This window comes from Medicago truncatula, chromosome 7, assembly GCF_003473485.1.
Source record: "Medicago truncatula cultivar Jemalong A17 chromosome 7, MtrunA17r5.0-ANR, whole genome shotgun sequence".
Lineage (NCBI taxonomy): Eukaryota > Viridiplantae > Streptophyta > Magnoliopsida > Fabales > Fabaceae > Medicago > Medicago truncatula.
The window spans coordinates 37,630,783-37,655,133 of NC_053048.1; the positions used below are offsets into that span (position 1 = coordinate 37,630,783).

The 24,351-nt window shown below is 30.6% G+C and overlaps 2 protein-coding genes across 2 annotated transcripts; both read right to left on the bottom strand.

Moving 5' to 3' along the window:
• Positions 1-6,523: 6,523 nt before the first annotated feature.
• Positions 6,524-7,945, bottom strand: LOC11428920 (AT-hook motif nuclear-localized protein 23). Its single transcript, XM_003624207.4, has 2 exons — positions 7,799-7,945; positions 6,524-7,631 (listed from the first exon to the last, which is right to left on the bottom strand). The coding sequence occupies exon 2, from the start codon at positions 7,615-7,617 to the stop codon at positions 6,808-6,810; it is 810 nt and encodes a 269-aa protein (XP_003624255.2). The 5' UTR covers positions 7,618-7,631; positions 7,799-7,945; the 3' UTR covers positions 6,524-6,807.
• Positions 7,946-15,428: 7,483 nt separating this feature from the next.
• On the bottom strand, positions 15,429-20,846 carry LOC11426878 (V-type proton ATPase subunit B2). Its single transcript, XM_003624210.4, has 14 exons — positions 20,609-20,846; positions 20,399-20,454; positions 20,187-20,285; positions 19,878-19,937; positions 19,150-19,261; positions 18,866-19,074; positions 18,212-18,340; positions 17,732-17,869; positions 17,182-17,332; positions 17,009-17,091; positions 16,497-16,544; positions 16,195-16,248; positions 16,025-16,108; positions 15,429-15,920 (listed from the first exon to the last, which is right to left on the bottom strand). Exons 1-14 carry the CDS (start codon positions 20,661-20,663, stop codon positions 15,735-15,737), a joined length of 1,464 nt encoding a protein of 487 aa, XP_003624258.1. The 5' UTR covers positions 20,664-20,846; the 3' UTR covers positions 15,429-15,734.
• Positions 20,847-24,351: the final 3,505 nt, after the last annotated feature.

Consider the following 24,351-nt stretch of genomic DNA (forward strand, 5'->3'; position numbering starts at 1 on the left):
GTACTACCTCCGTTCCTTTTTAACTGTCATTTTTTGACATTTTACACAAACCAAGACACTCAATAAATGTTACTTTTTCTTATACAATAATTTATATGTTTACTATAATAGCCTTAGTCATTTAATATCTTATTTTATATATTTCTCTCTCCGTAATAAATAACTAAGGGTAATGTTGGTAAACCAACATTTATTGTTGCATTGAACTTTGAAAGTGACAGTTAAATAGGAACAAAAAATTTCTCCAAAAATGACACTTAAAAAAGAACGGAGGGAGTTATAAATAGAATGTACAAAATTTAAGAGAATATTTATACTTTTTAGTTCCTTAACATGTGTGCTAAGTATACAAGTTAACATGATCCTTTTATTTTTTATTTTTGTTAGATAATAAAGTATTGACCTTAAACTATCGACCCTTTGTATTACTTAGTTAATATAGTTCATTAGGTTTCTATATATTCTCTTGTGACTTTTTGTAATATTAAGTTATTGATATTCTATAAAACTTAATTAACCACCTTTGGAAACCTCTTTGTTATTCTATCTAATTATTTATATTGTTAACATGATATTAGAACTTTGTTCGATCCTCCTTGAACAATTCGCCTATGTTCCGCCGTTTGGTTCCCAAAAATTTGTAACTGATCCATTATGCAGACTGAGTTGGATACCCCACCGGTCCTTACAAATATGACAAGAGTGTAATAAGTGTGGGGATTGAGACATTTCGAGCTTTGATTTGTATGGCATCCGATTGGTGAAAGGATATTGTGTCAAGTGTTACGGAAGATAGGAAATGGGAGGACTATTAGTTTTTGGAATGATCCTTGGGTGGAAGGTATGTCACTTAGATAGAGGTACCCTTGACTTTTTTCTTCATCAACTCAAAAGGGGAGTAAGGCTGGTGATGTCATTGTTGTGATGAAAGGTGGAATAAAGTGGAGGATGATTGGGTTTGGAAGTCGGAGGATTGTGGTTGCTTTTCGGTAAAGTCATTTTATAAAATTATGGAGGTCACTCTTCGGAAAGAGGATGTGGGGGGTTATATTGGGGGCAAGTGGAGGACCGTGTTTTTGGTTTTCTTTAGAAAAGTTTGACCCCTTCCAAGATGGTGGCTTTTTCTTGGAAACTTCTTTGATATAGGATTTCGAAAAAAATTTAAATTTAGCGATCTATAACATTATGAGGTGGTTTGGTTTTAACTTTATTATTCCTTATCTATTTATACATCTAAAGTGTTGGATGGGGGAGGCGAGAAAGAGGAAGGTGTGAAACAATTTTTGGCTAGTTTGGCATGCTACAATTTGGGTCATTTGACGTGCTATAAATAATAAGGTGTTTAATAATGTGTCAAAGGAGGTTGATGATTTGATGGATGAGATTAAGTTTTTATCTTGGATTTGGAATTTACATAGGCTTATAAACTCCACATGCTTTTATTATGAATGGTGTTGGGATCCTGGAAATTGCTTATTGAGATAGGGTCGCAAGGGGAGTGTTAGTGGTACCTGGAGGTGTTGATCAATAAAAAATTCTTCCTTCTGTTGCGTTTTTTTGAGAAGGATTTGTTACAATTGAATTTTAACAAAAATATCGTTGATATATGAACTGGCATTCTATTATTAAGAAGAAAAAAAAACTTGTTTTCATTCTTGAGCTTTACGGTGATGGTGGGTATAACCATGAAAGACCAACACGAAAAGCAAAAGTGCAGAATGATTTGGTGATGGGGAAAACACATGTATTATTTGTTTGCTTTTTTATTTAAGTTTAATCTAAGGTGTTTGACACAATCTAACGAACATAAACAATTGTTCTCGTTTCTCATAGATATGAGTTCTCACCATATATATATATATATAGAGAGAGAGAGAGAGGTGTCTGCATTTTTTATAGTGAAACGTTAGTCGTTAGTGTGCTAATAACTAGAGTTTGAATTCCAAAAGGTGACCACCGGTATAGAACTTTTTATATCCAGTTTGAGTGTGTGTATTGAGCGCACCGCCTAGTAAAAAACCATCCAAAGTAGTGACTCTTTTTGTGATCCATGAAAATGGATCAAGAAAATCTTATGCAAGTATTTTAGTTAGTTTTAATTTATTTTTTTTAATCAAGATGACTATCTAGAATTGTCTAATGATATTTTGCATACTCCCTCCAATCAGAGCGGCCTGCCATGTCAAGAGGCCTAAAACAGATTTTATAATGTAGTCTTTTGGAATTTTTTTTTAAATAATCCCATATTTACTAAAAGCATTAGAAATTAAGATTCGTTGAATCCAAGATTTGAACTTAGAACCAAAGGATTTGAGGCTTTAAAATTGATCAACTAAGTTAGATACATATTGATTATTAGCATATTATATATTTATAGCTAATTTGATTTATTTTAAGTTCTTTTTTTTAACCCAAAATCTTGAGGCATAAAGCCCTTGCTTTGGTGGCTTGACCCTTAAGCCGGCCCTGCCTCCGATTCTATTTATATGAAACATTTGACGTTTTTGATTTATTGTATAAATAATGTATTTGGTCTATATTCTAGACAAGATACATCAATTACTCAATGAATCTAAAAAGTCAAAATTTTCTTATAAATAGGACCAGAGGAGTATTACTTTTAAAGGTTAAATTACACACAAGTTCCCAACTTCCATATTTTAAAAATAGACTAAATTATATCTGTGTTCCTTTAAGTTTGAGGTTTGTAATCGATTGGTCCCTAAAGTTATTTTGGTTACACACAAGTCCTTTAAGTTTGATATTTGTGACAGATTGATCTTTTAAGTTACTTTGGTAAAACATAAGTTTGTAAACATTTTCAATTTAATCCTTCTGTTTTTGTAATGTTTGGTTAACAAAAAGACTAAATTGAAAATGTTTACAAACTTAAAGGACTTACGCGTGATAAAAATAACTTAAAGGACCAATCTGTTACAAACCTCAAACTTAAAGAACTTATGTATGACCAAAATAACTTAAAGGACCAATCAATTACAAACCTCAAACTTAAAGGAACTCAGATATAATTTAGTCTATTTTTAAAATATGGAAGTTGGGAACTTGAATCTAGATAAATTTAAGTAGAAGATAAATATGTACCAGAAAAAAAAAGTAGAAGATAAATATTCATATCAAACTGATAAATTTTTCCCTCAAAGAAAAACTAAAGATAAATTTTAGAGTAAATTACGCTTCCCGCTCTTCAAAGATGCTTAAATTACACTCATCTCCCCTCTTATGTTAAAATATACACTTTCCTCCCTTGAAAATTAAAATCTACACTCTCGTTCTCCATAAAATGCTTGAATTACAACTCTCTCCCTTAATACTTAAATATACACAACACTTTAATCTATTTTAACATTAATAAATATTTTTATGATATATACTAATTTTGAACCACCATTTAAGAAAAATAAATTCATTTCTTTATAATTTAAATGTCAATAATAATGAAATTTAAATATTTTACTATTAAGTTTATAATTATAGTATAAAATTAATTTTTAAATAACCATACTTTATTGTCTTTAACAATTTTCCACATATTTTAATTTTAGTTTTGGTTGTTTCGTATTTTATATCAGTGTTTAAAGTTATATGATAATGAAATTGTGAATAAAAAATAGCAAAATATATGTATTCAAATTTTGATTATATTAAAATAGATTCAGAATACTATTTTTTTTTCGAAATGTGTTAGATTTTTTTTTTTTGTTAGATTATTAGAAATTAAAAAATAATATTGAGGGAGTAAAATGTAGATTTTAACATAAGAAGGGAAGGAAATGTAATTCAAGCTTCTCTTAGGGGAGGGAAGTGAAATATTTTCTAAAATATTTTGAATAAGAGAGGAGGGGAGTGTATATTTTAACCTAAGAAAGGAGGAGCGTGTAATTCAAACATTTTAAAGAGAGAAGAGTGTAATTTCCTCTAAATTTTAATCTGAACAATTGAGTTCGGCCTTACTCACTCATTTTTATCCTTGTAACTAAGTATATGGGAACACCCTTATAAAATGCATGTATAATAAAAGTATTGTTGTTTTCTTGAAACCAAAAAATCAGTTTGGAAACAATATTTTTTATAACTTTTTGAACATCTCATATTCATAATATCTGATCATGCAATCAAGAAAAATAAAATTGGGGAAAGGCCATGTATCTTTAAGTTAAAACTTTTAGCCTTGAAAGACTATATACATCTTATTATATGAGTGCGTTTGTTTCAAATTTACTAAATTTATTCTTAAGAATAACATTCTTTAAAATATAAAAGTGAATTTTATTTTAAAGTATTTAAAAAAATGATGTTCGGTTAACATTATAATATTCTATGAACCTTAAAAATAAGGAGATTAATATATAGTTACACATAAATTTATTCCCACAATTTTCTTTAATTTTTTTTTTCTATTCCCACAAACATTTGATATCCGAAAATAAAACTTAATAAACTTGTAACAAACATAAAAATGTATATTTCTATCATTTTATTCTCAGAAACACACCGGAGTATCTTAAAACAAATGGCCTATTGTATGTCCTCTCTTACCTAGCTATATATGGTAGTGGATTTGGTTTTTGTGACAAAATGGAACAATTTAACATTTTCATATGGTCCTTGATAAGAAAATGCATATATGGACTAAACTACCCCCACGTTTTCAGCAGCTATTACTATACTATGATCCATATGCATATAAAAATGGTTGAGGTCCGGCCTTTATTATAACAAGACAAGACTAGATATAAAATTGTGTGCGAAGAGAGAAAATAATTGTATTAAATGTGTAGAATAACACCTGATAGTTTTTTTGTTTTGTTTTTGAAAGAGTGTAGAATAGCACCTGATAGTTATAATCTAACTTTTGGCTCAATACTTGAGAGAGTGTGTGTCTATATATATATATATATATATATATATATATATATATATTCTAAAGCATTAAAGAATAAAGGAAAGTGGGGTGCAAGTACATAGTTTAAGGAAGGGTATACCACATGCACATGTTATTCTTTTAAGATACATTTTATGGATAAACATGCCTTTTGTTAGGTAAGAAGAGTTTGGAATAAGGTTAAGTCATACTATGATCTTAAGGACTTTGTTTATTAAAAAAACGAATTAATTACTCTCATATGTGCACTCAATCTAGCAATCAAAGTTAGCTTATCTGGGATAGGCCAAGCATACAAAAAATATATATCTTACTATCTTTTTTTTATCTTTTTTTTCTAATAATATATATCCTCGTATATATCTTTTTTTAGTAAATATATCCTCGTATATATAATCATCGTGAGTTTATCTCAGTTGGTATGGACATTGCATAATATATGCAAGGACTGGGGTTGAACCCCGGCCACCAATAAAAATAAATAAATAAATAAAAGTAAGTATAGAGTTTTGCATTTCCATATATTTTCTCTTTCAAAAACTAGTAACTAGTCAAGAGTTTTTTTTTTTTTAAGGAAAAAACTACTATAGATTTTTTAATAAGGATATTTTGCAAATTGAATGGTATTCTAATCTTTTAGATTGTATGCTTAGGCAATGTTTTTTTTACCTCATTTGGGTGCAAAGCGGTGGGTATAATTTTTTTGGTCAAGTACCTCTTGTACTTAATCTTGATTTGTGGGTATAATATCATTTGTATTTATACTAACATTAAAAAAAAGTATCATTTATATTTTTTTCTCCACAATCAATATATTAATCTTCTGCTGTTGAAAAATAGTATTAATATATATATGAAGAATCTAGTTAATTTTTCTTTAAAAATAGAAGAATCTATTTAACTGAATATATATCAGCCCCTTTGTCTTAAACATTACACATTGTCAAGATAAATTATATAAAAAGATGCCCTAAAAAACTGCTGTAATGTAATTCTGTAAACATACTAAACTTAGAGCCTTTTTATCATATTTTTGTCCTCTCACTCTACATATTAATTTGTTCTTCCATCTGCAGATTTCTCTTCTGCACTTGAATCCAATCTAAAATTGATAGTTTGGAAGAGATGGATCAAGTTATGCTTCAAAATGCTACGTACTAGCTAGCTATGTATGTGAACAAAATTGTGTATTATTAAGAATTAAATTATGTTTATTAGACGACTTCTATATGACAACCCCATTGAATTAAAGACAAACAGAAATCAAGAAATATAATTTGTTTTTCCCCACTTGTTTATGGTGGAGTTAATTATAAGAGAGAGGGGTGCTAACCTTCATTAGGTCAAAAGCAATAATGTTTGGATTCTTTTAATTAATTATTCTTTGAGTGTGCCAACAAAAAAGACAAATATATAATCAATTTGTGTCGATTATTTTGAACATGAAGTTATCTACATCTATGTTTGATCAATACTTTATTTTTGATTCCTTTTAACATCTAATTAAAGCAAAATCATCCTCAGTTTCATTATCATTAGTTCCACTCGAATCTAAACCATGGAAACTAAGAAATTTATTACTATTAGATATATGGAAGAAGAAAAAAATATATCATCAAATTTAACCCAACATAAACGCAAAGATATGTTTATTGTGCCAATGATTTATTCATCTCAAGGGTTAATCACAAGAATCTAATCTAATTAACAACTCCAACAACAAAAGCCAAATGTTTTACAAATTGTTCCTAGAAATTAATTAACTTAGTCCTTACAACATAACCTAACCATGGAAATTAAATTAAGAAAACGAGACTTGAATAGAAAATCAGTACTTCTTCACAAATGATTTCAAAGGAAAATAAAACCATGGAATTCAACTCACCTTTGTGCTCCAATTAAGCTCAATAAGATTGTCTTCCACCAGAGTTTCCAGCCCAACCATCCACTGGTAATTGAGGCATATTTAGAGGCAAATTAAAGAACGGGAGCCCGGATGATGGATCGGGAAAAGAGTTATTGACACCATCACCGCCACCGCCACCACCACCTGCAGATGATTGCCCTTGTTGCATCTGAAGAGATTCATCTTCATCCAACGGTAACCTCTCATACGCTACATTCGTAAAAGATGAAGCGATGACAATAACCGGTCCAGAAGCAACCAAAGGACCAACAACATTTCCTCCCACAACTTGACCTTGGCCTCCACCAAGGAACACACTCAAACTTGTAGCTCCTGGAGGAGCTGGTGGTGGTAGAAACGATCCGGACAAAGAAAGTATTTCAAACCTTCCATGTAAAGTCACTACAGATCCTGCGGCAGCTGGCTGTCGCAAGGTCACGTTAGTGACTGTTCCACTCCCACTAAGGACACAGATCCCTCTTTGACGCTTTCTTGCATAAGTAGCCACAGAGTCAAACACATCACAACCACTACTTACTTCAAGGATGTGAGCCCTAAGTGTGTTTGCACTCTCTCTTGTGATGATCACCGGTGGTTTAGGTTTGTTCTTTGAGCCCGGAGGTCTTCCCCTCGGCCTGCGACCAACTACATCTCCAAGACCATGATTTGGTGAAACTAGGTCAAGCCCTTCATGGTTATTGTTGTTGTTTCCATCTTGGTCTTGACTCTCATCATGAACTTCTAGGTCAGGACGTTGAAGGCGATGAACAAAGTGTTGTGATGCTGAACCCAAGTCTATGCCGGCCATATACTCAAAGTTTTCTAAAGAAGTAGAAAAACAAAAAAGAAAGATAGAAAATTATAGTAATTAAATAAGAGAGAAAATTTTATAGAATAGTAATGAACAATTAAATTATATGTAAACAGGAATTATAAAATTTTTTATAGAAAAGAAAGTATTAGATTTAGGAGTGTCCAATGATTCAAACCTCAAAACGAATAGAAAAACAAATGGATCAATTGAGTACTGCAGAGAAAACGGAATAGGATGAGATTGGAAGGGAAAAGAGAGAGACAGAGAAACAAATAAAGTGGTGGAACTTGCGACCATTCTCACAACTAGGAAAGTATTCATAACAATAAAATATTCATGGTGGGATTAAACAATGTAAGTTTATATTTATTTATTAATCTCTTTGAAAACTACATTAATTATAGTTAATTGTAGACTTTTAAAATCATGGGATGAAGTTAAATTGTTGTGTCTATATCTTTGGAGATGTGTGGAAATGTGAAAGAGGGAGAAAGAGATAGAGAGAGAGAGACAGGTAGGTTAGATGGTTGTTTAGGAAACCTAGGTTACCTTTCGATAAAGAGAAAACATAAAATAATTCAACCCTTAACTAATAAGTAATTCTTGCACATGTTGAACAAGTAGTTTATACAAAAACATTAGTGGTTTTGCTTTCTTTCTTTCATCGATTAATAAACAAAAACACGCAATTTGTACGAGGCTTTGTTGACCACAAGCTGTGCCAATTGTTAATTGTTAATACAAGAATTGAATATATAACATTTTTATTTTATTTTATTTTTTTATGAGAGTCTTATGACTTATTTCAAGAGGTTTTGTCGTTTTGACTCAAAATGTTACATCTCTTCTTTTATATCATGTTAGGGTTGAAATCCTTCCCTAGATACCGCTTGTCATTTGTTTTCATTCACCAGCTGGCATAAACATATACAAAGACCAAGGTTGTACACAATTTTTATATGGTTGTTTAGAATTTATTTTAGAGAAAATTAAAATTAATGTGATTAGCTTATTATAAATGCATATGCAATTAGTATTAAGTTATAATGTTTATAGTAGGCACACAATCTCTGTCCATTATATTTTATTTTACGGTATATTAGTCTTAGCCGGCCGGCATATCATGTGGATCCAAATTCAAGAGATGTCAACATGCATATGTTCATCCTGTCAAAAAATAAATAAATCATATGTTCATAGTGATCACTATGGAGAACATTTAAAATTTTCAAACTATCAAGCTAAATCGTAAACTGTTCCGAGTTTTATGATTTTAGATCATATAACAGAGTTATTAACTTGCCAATAAACACTATTTTTTTATAAGGTCTTACAAGTTTAAAGTAAATTGGATAAAGTTGGTATACTTCCAAATTTTATCAGTAATTTACGAGTTTACAATTCTACTTTGATTAGGCCTCAGAATATATCAAATTATGTGTTGTAATATATGGAGGTTATTTTAATATATTAATTCAAAAAAATGTCTTTGGCCCTTTGGTGAAATAATTTCATTTTAGCCTCTTTAAAAATGAATTAGGGGAAGAAAAGATTGAGTTCAAACTTTAAATTTTATTGAGAGCTTGTGTTTCGGAAGAAAAAGGAAATTGGGGGAAATCCTTTGATTGAGTTCACCTACAAAAACATTTTTCATTCAAGAATTAGGAGGAAATCCTATGAAGCTTTGTATAGAAAGAATTGTAGAACCTCACTTTGTTAGTTTGAATTAGAAGATAATCTTGAGACTGAATCTAACATAGTTTAAGATAGGTCAAATGCATCTAAAGAAGTTTTTCATTTTTTTTAAAGTGGTCCTTTAAGTTTCAAAAGTCTCAAACAAGTCCTTTTAGTTTTTGAATCGTTTCAAAGAAGTCATTTTAGAGGATGATGGTGATGATTCAGATGATAGCAACAAAGAGCATTATCCACCATTTGTCATGCCTAAAAAGATGACTAATTTTAAGTGGGTGTTAGGAGCCCAATTTGGTACCAAAAATGAGTTCAATGAAGCAATTACCAACTATGCTATCTACAATAGCACTTGTTTGAAACGATTCAAAAACTAAAAGGACTTGTTTGGGACTTTTGAAACTTAAAGGACCACTTTGGGAAAAACGAAAAACTTAAAGGACCTTTAAATGCATTTGACCTTCAAGATACGATAAAGAAGTTTAGAGTGATTCAATAGAAGAAAAAAGTTACTTCGAGCAGACAAAAGAGTTATTGTAATCAAAGGTTTAAGGATCTATCTTTTGAATAAAAATCTCTCAACATTTTCTGAAAACAAATGAATGTTTATAGCAGTGGCTTTTGTTTTTTTTTTTTTTACCAACTGTTACCATCCCATAAAAAAGGTTAGTTGCAAAGTAAAATAATGTGTTTTCTTTGTTAGGGGAAAATAATGTGTTGTTATTGTAATTAAATAATAATAACTATGCATGTACCAAAAATAAAAAATAACTACGCATGGATTTTAGTTGCGGTGTATAGATAAGTTATATGTGTTCCCTCAGAAAAAAAAAAGATTAAGTTATATGTGTTGTCTCCATTAAATAATGTTCAAATTACATTATCTTTTCATTTATTTTTAAAAACATGTCATAGGATATTACTATTTCTTGTACTTTAAGTTATATACATTAATAACTTTTTTGATAAATTTAAAGTAATATATGATCACCTCTCTTCACGACTTTCAGCATCATTTCAGCCAGCTTAGTTTAGAATCATTTCTATCAACTTTTAATCATCGGGTATTAAAATAAAGATTTTGGGCGAATCTAAAACTAATAGAACAATTGTTAATTCTATCATCATTTTATTTTCATAAAGTTTCAATTTCAAAGTTCATATAATGATTAAGAATATTTTAAAATGGCTTGCTCATAGAGTTGTGATGTTAATGAAAATACTAGAGCTCATTAAATTGTCTGATAGTTGTGCTTTTTATATAGTTTACCTTATTTTTCTTATCATTTTCAGTTTTGTATAAAGAACTTGGAACCTATATGCGATGGTATTTTGTTTAGGACAACGTGGGTATTGACACAAAAACTAAATCAATAAAAAATGATTAAAAACTTATATTGTTTTACATATTTTTAGTTGTCTTATAAATTGTCAAAAATATATGTTAAAATAACATTTCTCTTTGTTTAGAGAGTAGCTTGTACTCAAAATTGGAAATAAGTCCTCTATTATGAAACTATATGCGCTTCGTAAAACAATTTAATTAACTAGTGATTTGATTCGAATCGTTAATGATTTTCATTGAAGGACAAATTGTTGCGTCGAGCCCGAGTTCAAATCTTAATAGGATAATTATTTTGTCAATATTTAACTTTCGACCGAACTTCAAATTACCAGAGATCATACCTCCTAAGTGATAATCTTGATATAGTTGAACAGCCATGATGTTAATAACATAGAAAATATTTTTCTAGGGGAATATAGAACATGTTTAGTTTCCGTGAATTTAATTTAATTGGTAGGAATATTGTATTATATATGTAGCGGTTGTTGTTCGAATGTCTGACACCTCATTTAAGGTGTGTTTGTTGCAGCTTTAAAAATAATAGATTTTGGATTAAAAGAATTTAGAGATTTTTTTTTAGGAAGTTTTGAAAAAATCTGAAGCTATTTAAGTTTGTTTACTATTGTAAAAAATGTTTTTTAAGATTTGATGCTCTTACAACTGAGTTCCTTATTTAAAAAATATAGATTTCAGTAAAGCTACTAGGAATGGTCTTTCATTTTGAGACTAAATAAATTTCTTTTTTATACAAAATGGATTTTTAAAAAATCTGAAACAAACACTAAAAAAATATAATTTTTTGGTTAAGAAAATCTCAAACAAACGGGCTCTTAATCACCTTATTATTATTTATTTTTTCCTAAAAGAAAAAAAAGTACTAATATCCAATTTCAACAATGAATTATTTTACTTGTAAAAAAACAATAAATTATTTTAAGGCAAATTTTACCGTACACCGAACATATTTGAATGTACCGATACACCAAACCCTTAAATTTATGGTTAAATGAGTTATTTTTTGGAATTAAAATATTATATTTATCATTTATAATTACAATGATTAAATCTTATACACCAAAAGCGTCAACAAAATAAAATTGATTTTTTTGAATTTTTATCGCTCATAATAGAGTACTTTGATTATTTTATACGATAATATGTAAAAAAAAAATTACTATGATTCTTATAAACAATGAATGATGTGTTTTTCTTATGAAATCATATTTTTTAAAATATAAATAACTATTTATTTCATAAAATTGATCGTTATAGAGATTAGGGTTATCTCTATCTCTATAATCTTTATATCTCTATATCTATGCCTTGCACCAAATAAAAATTACGTACATGTCATATTTACATTGTCAAATTCCATTAATATTTTTTATGATCTAATCAAAATTGAGAATGATTCAACTATTTTACAACAACAAATCAAAAAATGGACCATGACTCAATTGTTTTTCATGATCCAATCAAAATAGATCATCATTCATTTGTTAATTCAAATGATATATTTTTTATATAGATGAATTATATGATGGAACTTTTGACTGTGTTATATCTCTTGATTTATTAGCAAATAGATAGAAATTGTATAGTCTAACATTTCAACCTTAATTGTAAAAAAAAAACTACTACACCATTCATCTTTTTACTACAAATCTCTCCGGTGACCATCCATACAACTCATTCTAGTGAAAGATATTTAAAATACTACATACAACTCAACTCATCAGCTCATTGATTATTGAATAGAAGCTGAAAACAAATTGGATAAAATATTACCTTCAATGTTAAACTTCTCAAGATGTTCCAATTTCTTCTTGAGTATTTCTCTACATTTCTTCATCCCGTCACTGCTTGAATATATTTGTGTGCGCGCGCGCACGCGCATGTGTGTGCGTATGTGTTAAAGATAATATTTAATATAAACATTATTTATCAATTGTTAGAGATATTAAAATTATAAAATAATATTAAAATGATAAAAATATAAATTAATTTTTTACTTTTACAAATTTTTATTACACATTACTTGTCTTAATATATTTAGAACAACCGACTTTAAATTAGATTGATAACAATTTGAAGGCAAAAAGAATTTAAGGTTTAAATAACCAATAAATAGCTAGCATTGAAATCGAACTTGCAACATAAACTATGATTCCTGATGTAAGATCAAAAGTAAATATTTTTGTATTGTCTCCACAAGGACTAGTGCGATATTTAAATCGTTCAACAATTAATATTGTTCTAAGTGATGGAATTTTAAGGTGTTCGATTTCATAAGCTTGAAAACGATGAAAATGTAGATGATACAAGAGTTAACAGAGAAATAAGTATGTTGGATTAAACTTCATCAACCTATTTCACATGTATTCTTATGATTAGTGTTACATATTCTAATTACTACTCTATATTATCACGTATTGCTCGGCAAACATCATTTATGACTAAATAATAGTGTGGGTTCAATCGTATTGATTAATTGATTTAGGAAGCAAGAATTTCGGTACACCTCAATTTACGAGTGTACCGTAGAAGTTCCCTTATTTTAATACGTAAACAACAAAAAATAAATTACCTTTAAGAAGTAAAAATATGGTTTACATATTAGTTTTGTTTACATTAAATTCTATGAAATAACCACTTTTTCAATCGAGTGGTGCTAAGTTGACCACCATACATGGCACACACCTCTTCTACCACCATACACAAATATGATATGTAGCCATGTGGCTCTTAGTTTCACCACCCAACATAACACTCTCTTTCACATGAGGTGAAATTACTAAAATGTCCTTTCACTTGTGGTATAAATGGGATAGGGGAAAAAGGATTTCAACTTAACATTATTGTTTTCAATCTTAACAAACAAGTTCATAGTCCGAAGAGAGAGATATGATAGTTAAGTGTGCCATAGAAAAGTACAATGCTAAACACCTAACAACAATAACACCTCCAATCAACTCAGTGAACAAAAACTAGCCTCCAATCCTCGACAGATATGTCGAAAGAAAATACTTGAGTGATATTGAGTTTTAATGACATTGATAACTTTTAGTTTATTTAATTGATAAATGAATTATTAAAATAAATTATTTTGATGTGAGATAATGATTGATTATGAGAGAGATAAAGATAAAGTCATCAAACTCAAAGTCACTCAAATGAAATTCGATGATCTTTCCTCTTGAGCTGTGAACCTCATTTTTTATGTTTCTTACAACAAAAGCCAGAGAAGTTGCATTAGCAATGTTATCACTAGAACTTCGATCAACATCAGCCACTTCATTGGTTGATTTTCCTGTTAAAGACTATTTTGCCAAAGCCAGATGTTGATCATCATCTAGGATGTTATTTATTGAGTGTTTTGCCAAAGCCAAACTATCGACCAAGGTGGTTTCAATAGAATTCAGATGATCCAACTTTGGTTAACAAGTTTTTACTGAGAATTGAGCTATTCTTCTCTTTTAAGAGTATGTGGTATCTGTAACTGAACCATTAAGGAACAAGTTATATTATCAAGGTTATTAATAGTGCTATGATCCAACACCAACACTCTCTTGCCCTTAGCTAATTCATCCTTTTTAGTTTTGTCTGCATCTAGGGTACCCCAGATAATATAATTTTCTATTTGTTACCTCTTTCAAAATTTGGGTTAGCTTCTGATAAAGGTCCCTCGTAGTCAAAGGTGGATCTCCTTTCTGCAACGATAATCTGCCATGAAGATTCCTCTTGCGGTCAACTCCATTTTCATATTCTTATTGAGAAATCTTTATCCATATCAAATCACTATTAACAGGCCTCGCAGGGAAATGATTTACTGGAAAATCACAAGCACTCGAGATGATTTGAGCAAAGGATTTTGATTTGACCGACAATTTCACTAGAGCAGCCGTCTCCGGCAAGGCAAGGAACGGCCAGTCACAAACCATGAAAGAAATCAACACAACATCACAACGTATCAAAAGAGAACATCAATGTAGCTGGTTGTGAAGAGAGGCGGAGAAAACCCAAGGATGAACACACTTGAGAGCAAATTTGAAATAAACACCGCAAGATAGAACAAAGCACGACCACCACACCAAAAATGGAAGGAAGGAACTGTCACCTAGAAAGGATACCGGTGAACCCCCAAGAGAATCAAGTTGAGGTGGAGCACACAAAGTTAGAGCAATACGCATTGAACGCACAAAAAAAGGAAGCTAGACATCACCGGAAAAGAACTTCGATGACAATTGGGGTTGCTAGAAAGATTTAGTTTAGAGCATCGATCCCCAATCTCTGCTGTAATTGTAGCTAAATAATGTTGAGCTTATTTCCAGTGTCGTGGTGATAAATGCATGTACAATCAATGTTTCGTCAATTTTTTAATTTGATCCCAAAACAAGTTTTGTGGTTGTTAAGAACGACGTTATATTTTCCTCTAATAAAGAAGACATTATATTTTGTAAAAAAAACACACAAACATTAGATGAAATATAGGATGAAAATATGTGCTTAAGCATTGGGTAGTTCTCACCTTACCAATTGATTTCGTAGGATTGAATTAGACTCGATCTAAATTCTACGATGATTTCAAAGTCTATTCAAGATCCATTGGATCATCCTCTATTAGGCCATACTCTAGATGTCCAATCATAGACATTGGGTGGTGTGTTGAGAAGCTACACATCGAATGAGATATGCCCTAAAAATGTATTTATTTCACCTTACAAACCGGTCACGTTTTTTTCACTTACTAATCATACAAAAAAAGGCAAAATTAACAGAGTGACCAACAAATAACTGTCCTGATTATAATATTCTCAGTAATCAAATTACAAGGCAAATCATAAAAACTCCTAACTGCACTGAATATTTCACAATGCCATTAACACTATCCCAAATTGATATCAACCAATATCCTCACCAGCCCAGGAAAAAATTGGCACAATAAATAAATATATATGGGTCCTCACTCTGACTATATGAGGAAATTCAAAATATGAACCACTCAGACCTTTATTATTTGTAACATATGTGCTGAATAGAAGAAATAAGGACTGTTGGATGAGAAACAATAAATGAATCAATTGCTAGCATCTCGGCTGTAGTACTGATCGAGAGTCTTTGCTGGTATACGATGAAGAAGCTCCCGAGGGAAAATCCTAAGCAAAGTCCATGCAAGATCTAGAGATTGGAAGATGTTACGGGTATCATAGGCTCCTTGAGCGACGAACTTCCTCTCAAACTTGTCCAGAAATTCCAGATACAGCTGTTAATGACGTAAAATAAAGAAGGAACTTAATTAATACCATTATTTCAAGGACAACTTCACTATAATAAAAAAAAATATCCTTAAAGGAAAATATTAGAGACCAGGTCCTCGGACGAAAGTGCTTCTTCTCCGACCACGGCTTTCATTGCCTGAACATCCTTTCCAATGGCATAATTTGCATAGAGCTGGCAAAAAAACATAACACTAATGAGATAATTTATAGACAGAAAATTTTCAAAATGATAAACAGAAAAGAGGTAAAATTTAAGACCTGGTTGGACACATCAGAGTGATCCCTTCGTGTCATTCCCTCCCCAATGGCACTCTGCAGAGATAACCATGATGCATCACTAGAATATAAAACCCATAATATAATTTTTAATTGAAGAGAGTGATGCCTACTTTAGCTAGAAAAATGCCAGAATTGTGACAAATTTCAACTAAGATTAAAGGTTGATTATTGGGCCGAATCAAGTGTAAGGCCGTCTCACTCATCCAAGAGTAGACAAAGTTAAAAAAAAATTATCAGTTGATGGAATCTTGTGACAACCAAATTGAGAAGATTGACCTCACCTTCATTAATCGAGACAGAGATGGAAGGACATTGATTGGTGGATATATCTGTTCAAAAAATGGAATAGTGTTTAGTTTCAGTCTGAAATTCCGGAAGCAATTCACCCATGTAATACATCAAGAATAGAGTAAATCAAGAAAATGAAAGTCTTATTTTATGTTATGCAGTAATGCAAGAATGAACATGATATAAATCTCTAGCGATCTAACAGATAACTGCAAATCACAACATTCCATTTAAATCTTCATGTATGTACCTAAATATTACAGTAAACCATTTCTAAATACTTGTTACAGGCTTAAGTCCCTATTTGCGTCACGTAAAATAATAACTTTCAATCAAACATGATCAAACAATTTACCATTTCATAGTAAATACCGCACATAATGTAATAAATGTTAGGTAGCATTCAGCAAAAAAAGAAAGAAAAAAAAACTGTATTGTACAATATTCAGGTGACTAAACAAGCAATGTGTACAATACAACGGCCAAAACCATCAATATAACTGACCTGTCTGTTGTGCAACTGCCTATCAATATATATCTGCCCCTCGGTGATATATCCAGTAAGATCAGGAGTTGGATGCGTAATATCTGTATAGTAGAGATTTAATAAAGATAATCAGTCATAATTAAGAGTTCATTACACAAGAGAGTTGACAAAGATTAATAATATTTCATCACCATCATTGGGCATGGTTAGAATTGGAATTTGCGTAATAGAGCCTTTTCGACCCTCAATTCTTCCAGCACGCTCATATATTGTTGCAAGATCTGTATACATGTAACCGGGATAACCACGTCTACCAGGCACTTCTTCTCGGGCAGCAGATACCTAAAGGATCCAGAAGTGAGCAATAGTTTCATTGACAATCAAATTGTTTGAAAAAAGGGAGTGGTTATGGTGCATAAGGAAATCCTTATGCACCGTGCATAAATCCTAACATAATTGCTTCCTACACCCCCAAAGTGAGCCAAAACCATTTTTGTTCAAAATAAAAGAAATCTGATGGTTGTGATGTGTTTATGCACGGTGCATAAGGAAATAACTTATGCACCATAACTTTTGCCTTGAAAAAATACTTAGAAGTATGTTAGAAGTATTTTAGGTGAATTCTCATATTCCAATAAAAAGATAAATCAATAATTACAAGAGAATGACAAAAGACCATGAAAAGTTTTTATCTTATGCTTTGCTGCCACTTTCTAAAAATTATAGTTGAAGGCGTATTACCTCACGAAGAGCATCGGCATAAGAACTCATATCTGTAAGTATCACAAGAACATGCTTGCCGCATTCATATGCCAAATATTCAGCAGTGGTAAGAGCAATACGAGGAGTGATGATACGCTCAATTGTAGGATCATTTGCCTGCAATAAATCATAGCAGCATGAGAACAAGCATGGTAAGGATCATTTCGTCAATGCACGTTAAGAAATTCAATTTTGAAAATTACAGTATGATAATCCTTAAAAACAATTGTAAGGTTATACATGACACATCCACCAATTGGTACTTCCAAAAAATATTATTATTCAGAATTTTACTAGTGCTTGAACTTATTGAAGCAAAAGATTAATTTTGTATTGATTTTTACAACTATGTAAATATGTCAGATTTAAAGAGAGGGAACAAAATATAATGTGAAGGCAAAAAACAAAAAAACAAATGAGAATAATAGAACAATTGAATACTTTGATTCTAGACATTACCAGATTAAGGAAAAGGGTCACTCTCTCCATAGAGCCATTCTCTTCAAAGTCACGTTTGAAAAACTGTGCAGTCTCCATGTTAACTCCCATGGCTGCAAACACAATAGCAAAATTGTCGTCTTCTCCACCCTGTATAGATTGGGATAAGTTTTGTTAGAAAAACCACCTTCATCTTACTGTGTATAAGTAATATGCTCAAATGCATGAATAAGTAGAAAATAGCCATATTAACTTGAAGGCAATAATAACAAATAGATCATACGTAAGCGCCAAAACAACAAGCTAGGCCATTTCAATTAAATTTCGTCAGCTTCTTCATAACATTATTTTGAGGAACCAAAAATTATAAACTATCTTTTCCAATAAATTTTTTAACTCTGCTCTAGCCTCTATTTGACAATGTTTTGTACTAAATAGCATATCGCAGAACAACATTGAACAAAATAGCTAAAGGCTGGCAGAAATATGCTACTTCTCTTTTGGCCCTAAAAACTACAGCTGATTAATACAAGTTCCCATATTGCCTTAGCCAGGTTCATATAAAGACAAACAAAATAAGGAAAATATGAAATACAAGTAACATTGTATGAAGTGCTCATATTTCAGGAACAAGCAACATGCTAGAGTAAAATTACTTAAATACATCCACAATACCTCGAGAAGGTTATCGGATTTCTCTAGTCGCTTGACTAAGCCAGCCTGGCGACATATCTGTGCAGCAATTTCATTATGGGGGAGACCAGCAGCTGAGAAAAGAGGGATCTTTTGACCTCTAGCAATAGAATTCATGACATCGATTGTAGAGATTCCCGTCTGAATCATCTCTTCTGGATAGGTTCTCTCACTAGGGTTGATAGAACTTCCTGAATTGCCGGGAAAACATTAAAAAGACAAAAACAAACCTGCAGATTTAGAACTCTAGAGAAGAAATTATATACCTGATATGTCCAAGTAAGCCTCAGGTAATATGGGTGGGCCATTATCAATTGGTTTTCCAGAACCGTTAAAGATGCGGCCAAGCATGTCCAGTGATACAGGAGTTTTTAACACCTGTGAGCATATTAAGAGAGAGAAAATGTGAGTCAACAGTTGAACTTATCAACAGAAAGTCAAGGAATCAAAAAGAAAAAGAATTCAATAATCAATACACAAGGATAGATTGGTAGGAGGAGATAAAGAAATCATATTAAGTTAGAGCCTGTTTGGAATCACGGTAGGAATAACCTGATATTATACAACCAAAGTCCCTTCTATATAAGTTACCCCTCGAAAAACAAATACATAGTATAAAATTTATCATTCAATAAGTTACTTGAGAAGCAATGCATTCATGATTGAAGTACTGTTATTTAACAATAATTTAGATGTGTTTAAATGATTGTTATTTTCTTATCTATTCACTATTATAATTTAGAAGACATCGTATTAAAAGACAAGCCACTGATTAACCCAATTCTATGTTAACCACTACAACATAAAGCTCTCAAGAGTAAAAGTGAGCATATTACAAAGGTCTGACCCATTTAGAATTACAATGTTTCTAGGACCAAGTCACGAACCAGCAGATACATTCAAGATATATTCACAAGAGAAATGAATCACATACAGAATTTCACATTTAACTCTGAAATAAAGTATACTGGTAAGAGAAACAAGCAGTTTATACCTCTCCAGTAAATTGCACAGTTGTGAATTTATTGTCAATCCCAGATGTACCTTCAAAAACCTAGGCAATGGTACAAAAAGCTAAATTAATATAAGCCAAGTTTTTGTTATTAGAACCAACACAACAACATGAACAAAGTAAAGACAACACCAAAGGCTTTTACTTAACAACTCATAAAATCTGAGAAACATGAAAATCTTATAAATTTCGGTTACATGTTGAATATAGAGGTAATTATCTCCTCATAATATATCCAACTACATATGATTCCGAATGCACCATAGAGTTGGGCAGTATACACTGACTCACCTGAACAACAGCTTTTTCGCCATCAACTTCTAGAACTTGTCCACGCCTAGTCGTTCCATCTCCTAACCGAATATTAACAATCTCTTGATACTTAGGTCCCTGAATCAGTTAATCATTACAAAATTCAAAAAACTTCAAAATTCAAAAATATGCAGCAAGCATATCAAAATTGAAAGAGACGGATTAATATAAGTATATGGTGATTAAATTACCTTAACTTTTTCAAGAATAACCAATGGTCCAGCAACCCCAGAAACAGTTCTGTATTCTGCAGCATAAACAAAAAAGTTATCAACTTAAAAAATTCAATATCCCTTAAAAACTGTTCCTTTTGTTTTTGAACCATAATGACAAAAGCATCAAACTTGGCGGTGTTTTTTGGTTAAATCAACGAGAAAAAAAAAGGTTTAAAGGAAACTGACCCATTCCAATCTCCAAGGTTCCATCTTCATCGTGAGCATTTTGAGGCACACCCATTTCTGGAACTTGAAGAAAGAACCCTTCACAGAATGATTGATCTGAAGAAGAGCGTAACTGTGTGTGTGTGTGTGTGTGTTTGTTTGATCTGAAGAGAAAGAGAGAGATTTGATGTTTAGAGAGATCTAAGAGATGATGATGATGGATCGAACAAATACACGAACCATCAACGAAATAGCGCAATTATTTGTCTCATACAGATAACATAACAGTAAAACAATAGTAGTACTAAGTGGTAAAAAAAAATAAAAAAAAAACAGATCTTAATCGTAAACAAATTGGTTTTTATTAACTGTTTTTTTAGGTCCATTTTTTTGAGCTCTTATACATGAACAATCTTAGGTGGCATACACACTTTTACACCCACATACATTTGTGACACGTAGCAAAAACATTGAATGAAGAGATGAAAAAGGGTGATGATATGATGTAAAATTACTTAAATACCTCTAATACATGGGGTGTATATAAGAAGTGTATGAAAAAGGGTGTCTTACGTATCTTTTTTCATTTTTTTAGGACTGGTGCTAGTCACACAAAAAAAAAACAAGTTACATCCCATAATGACTAATATATCATAAAGTAAATTTAATTTACATTAACCTAGATTGAACGTAAGTAAACTGAATTTCCACTAACCTCTTATATACATACTATATACATACGTAAACTAAATAACCTAAATTGAAAGTAAGTAAACTTAATTTACATTAACCTAGATTGAACGTAAGTAAACTGAATTTACACTAACCTCTTATATACATACTATATACACACGTAAACTAAATTTACATTAACCTAAATTAAACATAAGTAAAATTAATTTACATTAACCTAAATTGAACGTAAGACCTAGATTGAACGTAAATAAACTGAATTTATATTAACCTAAATTGAACATAAGTAAACTTAATTTACATTAACCTAGATTGAACATATTACATTAACCTACATACGTAAACTACACTAACCCCTTTTATATATATACACGTAAACTTAATTTACACTAAAAGATATTGATTTGTGGATGAAAGGGGGTAAGGGTTCAGAATGATCATAAAATATGGGTTTTTAGAAATTTACATGAAGAGGGCAATTTTGGTATTATTGTAAAATTTTAAATAAATTTGGATGTAACTTTTTTTTTTGGATGTGACTAGCACCAGTCTTTTTTTAGTGGCCGGGTTTAAACTTCGAATTTTGAGGTCGACTTTAATTAACTTGACGATCACCTCACCTTAAATTTTTAATATAAAATATAAAAAATAGTACTATCTAATTTGTTTTTTTATATAGAAAAAATGTTTTTCATATGCCAAAAAAGTTTTCTATTCATTAGTTAAGATAGCAGCGGAAATATTTTTTTAAAATCCGGTACTCGATTAAAAGATTGATTTATTCTACGAGTTTAATCAAACCGTTTTACTTATAGGGTTCATCATGATCCATTAATTTACGAGGAATGTCGGTATTTTTAACATTCTTTACACTACCTTTTTTATTATTAAAATTAATGTAAGTTGCACCATTTTATGTGATTTCTATTTTTAAAGTGTAAGATTTATATTAATTTAATAGAATAAAAGAATAAATGTTAAAAAGAGTGTTTGATCATCCCAATAGGAGGGTCTCTTGTGTTTAAGACTTGGTATCTATGAGGTATCTCATTGGAGAAAAATAATGTTGGATACCTAATGAGCACAAGGGCTCAAATAGATACCTCTCTTCGGGTTCACTCTTTTTAAAGATTAAGGGGAGGTGTATTGGATTGGGATTTTAAAAAACTGTTTTGGTAGAAAAAATCTTTGAGATTTTAAAAGACTTGGTAGGATTATGTTGATTCTATGAGATTTTAAGATTTTATTTGAAAGACTTTCTACAATCAAGATTTATGACACAAATTTCAATGGATTTACAATACACATTTTAATGGATTTCAATGGACTTTATGGATTTTTAGGATTTCAAATGATTCAATGAATTTTTACCAATGAAGTGATTATTGTTTTTCCGTTAAAAAAATGATTATTGCGTAAAAAAATTATGACAAAGTGATTAGTTTTGACATTGAGTCGAGGAAGGATAATTCGATCTATATTTTGTTAGCCTAGCGACTCATTAACATCACGCATCCTCAACCCCCTATTTATAGCATCCACTAGGAGGAGCAACAACTTACGATTATCCATGGATCAAGCGACATAACTATCTTTGTCTTTACCCTTTTCTCCGTTATTTTTTTGTTTGTTATTTTCTTGTTGTGAATCTCGCATTTGATCGCTAATATATATAAGGAACAAACTATTTTTTTTTCTTTTTTGACAAAACAAGGAACCAACTATTTTTCACAAGAACAATTGTTGTTTCCTAATTGTCAAAAGTACAGTGACTATATAAAAAAAATTAGAAAATTAAACAAGCTTGTTAAACTAATAAGAGGCTAAGAAAAATCAATGAATTTCTGTAAAAATTAAACAAATCGGAAAATGAAAAAGAGGCTAAAAAAATAAGAAATTGAAATTAAAAAAAAAAATGGCGTAGAGAAAAATTAGACAAAAAAAACAACATATCATAAAAAGATAAATCAGTACAAAAAAATAAGAAATTGGAAGGAAAAAACATAGCATAGAAAAAGACAATAAATCATACCAAAAGAGAAAACAAAATGGGTACAAAAAACCAGAAATTATAACAAATATATATAGACTTTTGATGAATTTAACAAAGAGAAAAGAAGAAGAAGAAATATGGAATGGAACAGATGACGGCAAAGAAGGGTTTGGAAGAGAATGCCAAAATTTCAAGAGTTTGTGTGAGATTGTTGGATGGAGTAAATAGTCAATTTCCCCCCTGAAATTGTAAGTTTCATCAATTACCTCTTTGAAGTTAACAAAACTTCAATTACCCCCTGAAATTTCACAACGTTAGTCAATTTACCCCATTCGTCAAATTTTTCTGTTAGTGAACATGACGTTTTGCAAATACCCCCTCAAGTTTTACACTTATGTGCAAAATGTCCCTCCAAACTTAAAAATTTATATTATTTTTTTTCTTAAAAACAAACAATTAATAGTTAAATATTAAAACTAACTATTAATTTTTGAATTTGGGAAAACTACATGCATATATACATCAAAATAGGCTCCAAAATAGGGAAAAATATGTATTTTTTAAAGTGACAATAATGGGATGATTTGTGGATTAATATTGGGGGTTGTGTAGTTTAAATGGTTTGAGCAAATTGTTGAAGGAGTTGGAGGAGTTAAAACACTAAGATGGTGAAGGAGAAAATATAAATTTAAATCTGATTATTAATTTGTTTATAAACTTCTAAAAATAATAATTTGTCTATTATAAATAACCATTATTGTCATTTTAAAAATACACATTTTAAGATTCATATCGATTTAATCTAATAAAAGAGTAAACGTTAAAAATATACTCCCTCAGGTCTCATGTAAGAAAATATTCTTTTTTTAGGTTCATTGAGCAATTAATGTATACAGTATATATTACAGGTCAGATACATTAACTATTCAATGAACCTAAAAAAAAAATATTTTCTTATATATGAGACCGGAGGGAGTAGTTTAAAAGAAAGTGTTATATCACTATGTGTCTCGATGAAGGATTTAGGAAGGGAAAGAAATGGAGAGTTTACTTTTCATTTTTAAATTACGGACACTAT

What these genes read in the sequence shown, in the direction of transcription:
- LOC11426878 (XM_003624210.4), bottom strand. Translation starts at nt 20,663, where the DNA reads ATGGGTGTGCCTCAAAATGCTCACGATGAAGATGGAACCTTGGAGATT. An exon ending in TGACCCTTTTCCTTAATCTG is followed by an intron (nt 17,870 to 18,211) that starts GTAATGTCTAGA and finishes GATTTATTGCAG; the next exon opens with GCAAATGATCCTACAATTGA. An exon ending in CACTTTCGTCCGAGGACCTG is followed by an intron (nt 15,921 to 16,024) that starts GTCTCTAATATT and finishes CGTCATTAACAG; the next exon opens with CTGTATCTGGAATTTCTGGA.
- LOC11428920 (XM_003624207.4), bottom strand. Translation starts at nt 7,617, where the DNA reads ATGGCCGGCATAGACTTGGGTTCAGCATCACAACACTTTGTTCATCGC.